Source organism: Artemia franciscana, chromosome 1, assembly GCF_032884065.1.
Source record: "Artemia franciscana chromosome 1, ASM3288406v1, whole genome shotgun sequence".
Lineage (NCBI taxonomy): Eukaryota > Metazoa > Arthropoda > Branchiopoda > Anostraca > Artemiidae > Artemia > Artemia franciscana.
The window spans coordinates 25,757,836-25,766,234 of NC_088863.1; the positions used below are offsets into that span (position 1 = coordinate 25,757,836).

The 8,399-nt window shown below is 36.8% G+C and overlaps 1 protein-coding gene across 6 annotated transcripts in view; it reads right to left on the reverse strand.

Moving 5' to 3' along the window:
- The window catches only part of LOC136027419 (protein held out wings-like), a 137,286-nt gene extending 133,907 nt beyond the window's left edge, over positions 1-3,379 (reverse strand). For all 6 annotated transcript variants that reach the window (XM_065704698.1, XM_065704680.1, XM_065704688.1 and 3 more), the window contains exon 1: positions 2,884-3,379. In XM_065704698.1, the coding sequence (XP_065560770.1) occupies positions 2,884-3,106 (223 nt within the window). In that variant the 5' untranslated portion in view covers positions 3,107-3,379. The remainder of the gene's footprint in view (positions 1-2,883) is intronic.
- Positions 3,380-8,399: the final 5,020 nt, after the last annotated feature.

Below are 8,399 nucleotides of genomic sequence, written 5' to 3' on the forward strand. Positions count from 1 at the left end.
AAAATTATATTTCAGGATTGTGCTGTCACAACAGGGCAAAATATTTACTTCTTTTTACTTCAAAATTTGTTTTCGAGTCTTGCTATGGCACTGAGGCCATAGCAAGGCCTCAAAGCGGGGTGGTTTTTACAACATTGTTGTTTTTAAGGGGATTTGTATAACAGAAAGCAAATGTATGAGAAGTGCAAAATTATTAATTACAAATAATAAGTTTTGGATTTTGGTGAGGAAATGGTGGCCACTTTACTGCCTATTCTCATCTAACTAAAGCTCGACATTATATGACATATCACCTCATCCATTCATCCTTAAACATTAAAATAAAGGCCAAACTCTTTAGAAATCTAATAAAAGTTCACATACGTGTATACTTAAAATTAAGTATACAAGTTGAAATACTCCTTCCAAGGTTGAAGTATTCATTTAAGAAAAATAAATTTTCGAAAAATTGTTCATAAAAGAAGCCAAATAATTATGCGCTTATCTTCTTTTTTACCTAGCTGGTATAGACGAGTCTCTGAATTCTGAGTGGAATGGCGTCAATTTTTTTCAAACATTTACTAATAAAATATTGATAAATAGTCCAAATTCCAACTACTTGAGTTAACCACAAAAACAGAATGTAACTACAATATTACTTCAGAATATTTCACCTTCTCAATACCAACCAGTCACAAAATATAGTTATGTTCTTGTATTGGGGTTTCAAATATTTGTCCATAAAACTGTCTAAACTGCTATATATACTGCTGAGGATTTTTATACTTATTTTGATACATGCCATTCAATCATATTTCCACAACTAGTTGTTTATAAATCAAAATTTTAACAGGACAATTCTCTTACTTAATGCTAAATCTGAGTCAAATTTCAAATTTTTATTTTTGTTCTCAAAAGATGTATGAAGATTTAAACGTTTGAATTGAATATCTGAAAATCTCAAGATTAAAACCCTGAGAATTTAATTCACCTATCTATACCTATTAAATACAAAAATAACAAACCCATAATTATTCGTTTTTTGAGGAGTTTTTTTAATCATATACTTAGTTTAAAGTAAATAACTACAAGCATCTTTATTAGAGGTCATATTTTTCTGATGACTATGGTATTTAATTAAATATTTTTGGATGAATAGAAGAGGAAATACTAACAAAGAGCTCTAAATTGACAAAACTTTACTGACAGGACTAGCCATTACAAACATTCACCAAATTATTGAGGTAGACATCAACTGTGTAGTAAACAGATATGGCAGGAATGGAAATAGAGAAATGGACATTTTCTTATAAAATTGTGAATTCTGTATTTTAAGTGAAATATATTGAACTTTAAAACGTGGAAAAATACACTACATTGTTATGCCAAGTAACATTTTGATTAGTAATTTTTTGAGATTTTGACAAAGTTGACACTGTTAATTAAAACACTATTTTTTTTTAAACAGTTATTAGTTAATGCTTTATTGTCTATACTTAAAACCCTTGTTTTAAATATCTTCTATGCATTTCTATGTCTTCATTCTGTTTTCTTGGTACATTCCTAAAAGAACTAGCATTTAATGTTTGATATATCTTTTACCAACATACAAGTTCTATCTTTATCCTCATTTCCTACTCTTCATTACTATCACAGTTACTAAGTGATGCTGCAAAGTTAGACGACATGCTAAATGGTTTGACCTATACAAAATTGTCACAAAGAGTGCATAACCCCAAAAGATGGTTCATGACTATTTTTTTTACAATAAAAAGCTTAACTCACTCGCTATAGTGGTTAGAAGTGCAAAGGCAAAAAATTATATAGAAATTTTAAATATCATTTATTTATAGATGGCAAACAGTTTTTTTTTTATATATAGAATGGTTTTTATAACATATTATTTTTTGTATCAATATTTTATATCATTTTAATTTCAACATATTTATCAGAAAATTAACCTTCACCAGATTTTAGATCAAATTTACAACCATTTCCACTATAGACATATGATGCATAATTGTTGCTGTTCCCTTTAAATTGCAGGTATTTCTTTATTTGCAAGTTTATCCAAGCAACCTAATATGTGCCCTCTCCCCCTAAAGAAAATCTTAGATCTGCCCCTGTTACCATTAAATTTTTGTGCCTATTTCTCATCAAAATGGTTCATAGTACCAAATAAAGCCAATCAACAAAAACAGCAAACTTTTTGCTTTATTTCATAAATATACTTGGGCTAAATTTACCCCAATAGGTTGGGAACCTTGGATGCAATTATTACAGCAGCAATTACTTTATATGGAAAAAGTACTGAACAGACAATATTCTATTCTCCTTTTTTTATTATCATGGAGATGCTTTGTATTATAAATGGAATCAAAGTACAGACCCTGCAACTGAGATCAAACTCTCAGTTCCATATTACCAAGCAGACATCAACCACCCTGCATTTTTTCTCTACCTAATTTCTGGACAATACTATACCTTTAACATTAAATTCACAGCACAAATGAGGCTACAGGAAAATGTTTTGAGACTCAGAATTTGTTTTATTTTCAATCAAATTACATAAAAATATATTGTTTGAAATTCAGAGGAGACAACTGCCCCCCCCTCCTGAAGTGCCAGTCTTGATAGCAAATTAACTGTACTGTGCCCTGAGAAGATATTTTCCTCTCAAAAGTTATGTTTTTATGCATTAGGACACTACAAACTTCTTTCATCTTGTGGTTACCCTGTCAACCAATACAAATTTATCAAACAGGGAAATTGATAGTAGACTACTACTCTACTGTTGTGTCTTTATGATAATATTATATATTCAGGCCTCCTCAGAAGGAAACATCTTAACAAAATGAAAGTAGTAGTTGTAACTTTTGTCCTGATAAAATAGTCTGAACTCACCTTCATCAAGAAGTCTTTCAACATGTGTAAAGAAATTTGGTAAGCCCACTAATTTATTTTTATCCTTAAGCAACTGAGCAAGGTAGTCTGCAATATTTTGGGCATTTCCAGGCATGCCACCAGGTAAAGGTGATGATCCACTTCCATTTGTTGAGCCACTTGACAAAGCAGACATAGGAACATGATCAATTTTCATGCCCATATGGGCATCACTCATCATCATGATTAAGTAGTAAGATTTGAATTAACACAACAAACTAAGTAGGATGGGCTAGTAAAGTTAGCGTATATTATACAGTCCAGGGCAATAGACTATTGTTATTGAGACACGTCGAGTTTCTTCACAACAATAATATGAGATGTTAGTCTTAGATGTTAGTAAAACAGAAACATAACTTAGTTCCCTAACATGTCACACCTTTATAACTAATACCAAATGCAGATTATTCATTAACATGCATTTTCACTCGTCTTTGACACTGCTGCCAATTGAGGCGCGGAATCTTGTTATCGTCACTTCAGCGAAAAATCTGGCAGGATTTCAGAGTAAAAATTTATCGAATGATTCGTTGCCTTTAAACTGCTGTGAAATTGGGCTACTACATCTTGTAATTCAGTTGAATGTTTTATTTCCATTATATTGCAATTTTTGAAGAATAGAAGTTACGTTGTTGAATTGTGTTCTTACGAGATGTGAAACTATTTTTTTTCAGCGTGTTTGAATATATTTTGAAGGCACATTTGCCACAGTTTGAGCCGAAGTATCAAACATATTTTTGTGCTCGGCAGTGAACCCGATGACAGCCCTTATTTTCTAATTAATTTGGTTGAAACCTAACAACTTGTTCTGGTAGATATCTTAATTGCAAAAAGGGCCCTCGCCTTACCTTTCCTACTACCCGCAAACACAGGATTAACTTTAAATCCCCCCAATAAAAATACACTAGATCTTTCTTCTAATCAAGCTCTTTATATGCTTGAGAACTTCCCTGGAGGATGCTATGACTTCAAAATAGAGAGACTTGAAAGGATGATCTTGATGGAACTAGCAAATCTCAAGGAGATGAAATTGATGAAACTGGATTAACCAGAATCTCAAAAATCTTATCGCATTCGGGGTCCCAATCAACCCTTCTCTGTCAGTTGAAGCGCAAAACACAGCCGATAAAGCCTTCATCGAGGAATTCCTACAGAAAGAATACGGCATGCTTGTTACTGTCACAAATGTAAGGAGGCTGAATAAGCGACCTTCTTCAGCGTCTGCTCAAGATCCGCCCAAAACCACCGTACCAACTGTCTTCACGGTTAACAACCCTTCGTTGCCCAGGAAAATCGTGAACACGTCTTACAAAAGAAGAAATAACAAAGATGCTGTACAGTTCCGCCACGACAAAGTTAAAGCTGACAGGGACAGTAGAAAATTACTATTGGCAGAACTGCGTGATCGTGTCTCCAACGGTGAACTCGATCTGGTTATCAGGGGCAACAAAATCGTCCAAAAAAACCCGGAAGCAATGGTGGTGTGATTCCAATTTTCACCCCACCATTAGTGTATAGTGTAATTAGTTCTGCTTTTCCTGGTAAAAATAAAAATGTTGATGTAACCCTTAGTGACACTATTAGTGACAATTCCTCAGACTCGTTTGTAACTGCGGAGGCTTCCCAGGAAGAAGAAGAAGACTTGAGCTTTGTTTCTGTTGAGGAAGAAAGTGACTCTGGTGAAAATAACAACAGACAAACCATACTGGACAGAAGCCAACCAGAACCAGCAACCGTAAGTTCTGACTTTAGTGTATGTGTTACTAATGTTGACCAGTTGCCCAACAAAATTGATGAACTAAAAACCCTAATTGACTCAAAAAAGTTCGATGTGATCTTACTGACTGAAGTCTGCCCTAAAAACAGTTGTAACAAACTTCACGATTCCCATGTGAAAATCCCGGGTTACCAAGTTCTCTCAAATCTCTCGTCCCAGGGTTGCAAAAGAGGAACACTAGCCCTCGCTAAAGCAGGATACAATACAAAGATAATTGATGTTCCTCTCCTTTGCCCCTTTGTTGAGGCAGTTTGCTTTGATCTATGTGTGCCAGGGAGCCATGTGTCAGAGACAGTCAGAATCGGATGCATCTACAGAAGTCCCTCAGCCCCATCCCAATTTGTAACCGAACAAGCAATAGCAGAAATAATATGCACACTAAATTCGAACCTCAAAGGACATCTGCTTATTACCGGTGATTTCAATCTTCCATCTATAAACTGGATAAACGGTTTTGGATATGGTGCCACTCCAACCGAACAAGACAAGCAACAGCCTTTCCTAAATTGCCTCAGTGAATTGTCCCTACACCAGATAGTTGACCAACCAACTAGATACAGATTGTTTCAGCGCCCAACAATACTTGACCTGGTTATCTTGAATGACAAAAGCTTAGTTCAAAGTATTGATTACTCACCACCCCTTGGTTAAAGCGATCACCTAACTATAGAGCTCATGCTGAAAGTGAAGGTACTTAAGAACAAGCTAGTCAAAAAAGTGTTTGTCGACTACATTGCTATTCGAAATGAATTATCCACTACAGACTGGCCGAATGTACTAAGTGGCACAGTTGACGAACAATGGACCAAATTCAAGGATGTTTTACTGAAAGCTCAGGATGCCCACACAAAGACCAGTTTCAAACCAAAACCTAGATCCCTCCCCTACATGACAAAAGACATCAAAAGAGAAATAAACAGGAAAAAGAGGTCATGGAAAAAGTTCAGGCAGTCAGGAGACCTGCAGCAACACATAAAATTCACCAAGGCACGAAACAAGCTGAGAAACCTCACCAGAAAACTCTACGAAAATCTGGAGTCCAATCTTGCCAAAGAAAGTAAGACAAATCCTAAAAAATTCTGGAATTATGTCTCTAGCAAGAACCACTCCCGTCGAACTATCTCCAGACTGGTGAAACCCTGTAGCACTACCGTAACCAACATAACTGATGTAGCAAACGAACTAAATAGGCACTTTGCTTCAGTTTTCACCTGTGAACCGGAAGGCCCCCTGCCAAACTGCCCGGGCTATGAAGCCCCCACAACGATGGAGCAAGTCAGCATCGACCCCTCCAACATCCTCAAACGGCTTCAAAATCTTGACACGAATAAATCGGCTGGACCAGATCACTTACACCCAAAACTGCTGAAGGAACTGGCAACCATCATCGCAGGACCACTGTCTGACCTATTCCAAAAGTCTATTAATGCCAAATCTGTCCCATCTGATTGGAAAACTGCTTTTGTGACCCCAATATTCAAAAAAGGCAGCAGACTTAAAGCAGAAAACTACAGACCTATAAGTCTCACATCAGTAGTCGCAAAAATCCTTGAAAGAGTGGTCAATGATACAATACTGGAACATCTGAAAGTCAACAATATCCTATCCCCTAATCAGCATGGGTTTCAACCAGGAAAGTCAGTTGAAACAAATTTACTGGAAACATATGACATCATTACAGATTTGCTTGACAAAGGATTGCCAGTGGACCTAGTTTTACTAGACTTTGCTAAGGCCTTTGATAAAGTCCCACACAAAAGGCTAAGAGAAAAGCTTACTGCTGCCCAGTTACACCCCAACCTGGTTAATTGGCTTATGGACTTCCTGTCAGGACGAACCCAGAGAGTCAGGCTATTTGGTGCTGGAGGTGAAAAGGTCTTTTCCAAGCCCTGTGATGTCATCAGTGGAGTACCGCAGGGAACTGTTCTTGGTCCTACACTGTTCAACATCTACATCAATGATATATTCAGCGAGGTGGAAAACAAATTGTCTCTCTATGCTGACGACTCAAAGCTATTTGGAGCAGTGAATGTAAAATCCCTGCAAACAGACGTCCAGAAAATCCAGCTGTGGGCAGACAAATGGCTCTTATCGTTCAATATAAGCAAGTGCAGCACGCTACACTTTGGATCCTCAAACCCATGCGCCCAATACCATATGCATGAACATGCCTCCAACTCCGATCCACCCATCAAGACCAGCACAGAGGAACGTGACCTTGGGGTCATCGTTGACAGCCTTTTCAAGTTCCATGCCAACACCATCAAGAGCGTGTCCCAGGCCAACACAAACTTAGGTCTGATCAAAAGAACAGTTACCAGCAGATCCCCACTAGTTTTCCTGAAACTTTACAAGGCACTAGTCAGACCCGTTTTGGATTTTGGCATGTGCGCTGCCTTCCCAACATACAAAGGAGATGTCAGGCTAATTGAGGGAGTCCAGAGGAGAGCAACCAAGGCCATCACAAACCTTGGAGACAAACCTTATCAAGATCGTTTACGGGCTCTCAACCTCCCTACCCTCGTGTACAGGCGCAACCGTAGCGATATGATGATGACCCGCAAATTGCTGAACTCATCATATGCCAAGATCCTGCCCATCCACCCAGGCCCCCCACAGTGCACCAGAGGACACTCAAAGAAGCTGTTCAAGCAGTCAGTCAGAACCAGGGCCAGAAAAAGTTTCTTCACCAACAGAGTCGTCAACCCCTGGAATGAACTGTGTGAAGCAACTGTCTCAGCCCCCACCCCCGAAGCATTCAAGAAGGCACTGGATAAAGAGTGGGCCACGAAAGACTGGAAGTATGAGTGGGACATTCCGTCCTGCTCATACCTGCTATGAGACATCACCGACTCAACTCAGGAGCATTCAACAGATCTACAGATCTTAATTTGCTCCGAAGTGCAAATTAAGGTAATTAATTAATTAAGGTAAATAATTTAGCTTTCTTTTACTATCCATCAGGCCTCATGAAGATGCAACAGCTTATTATGTTACATATTTTAATGAAAGCCTTTAAATAAAAAAAAATATAAAATATAAAAGGTAAAGGATCGCACAGTCAGCTTTCACTCATATACACTTTTTCACAGATTATAATTTACAATTAAAATCGACGTTGGATTTTGGCATCCGGTAGAAAAGACCGAAAAGTTTTAATAATAAAACTAAACCATAAAAAGGTAGAATATTATAGTAAAGAGAAAGTTTACATCCAAGAAATATCTTCAATAAAGAGGATGGACTTGCAAACAAGAAATAATTTACTTAGTTTTGGAGAAATGCTTGACTTTATCTTCTTGCTTTCTTTGAAAAATGTCGGCTAAATTGAAAACCCATTTAGTACATTTGTGGAAATTTTTGGAAATGGCTATGGTTGTAAAATTACCAAATATCTTATTGTCTTTAATCAAGAGGAAAAGAATCAAGATAAAATTTAGAAAATGATGCTTACTCGGCACTATTTTATCAAAATTAATTGTTATATCTAAAGTCTATTTTACAAGTTTTAATTTTGGCCAACCATTTTTGAGAAAAAACAATAGCACCAAATCACAATACGTATATCACGATACGTCCACAAATTCTCGCACGCCTTTGAAATTTACATTTATCTTAAAAAATTTTATTTTTTGTACTTTAAGATTCTTGAAAACAAATATTGTGCTTCATTATATAGTGTAATTCAATAATGGGGCCA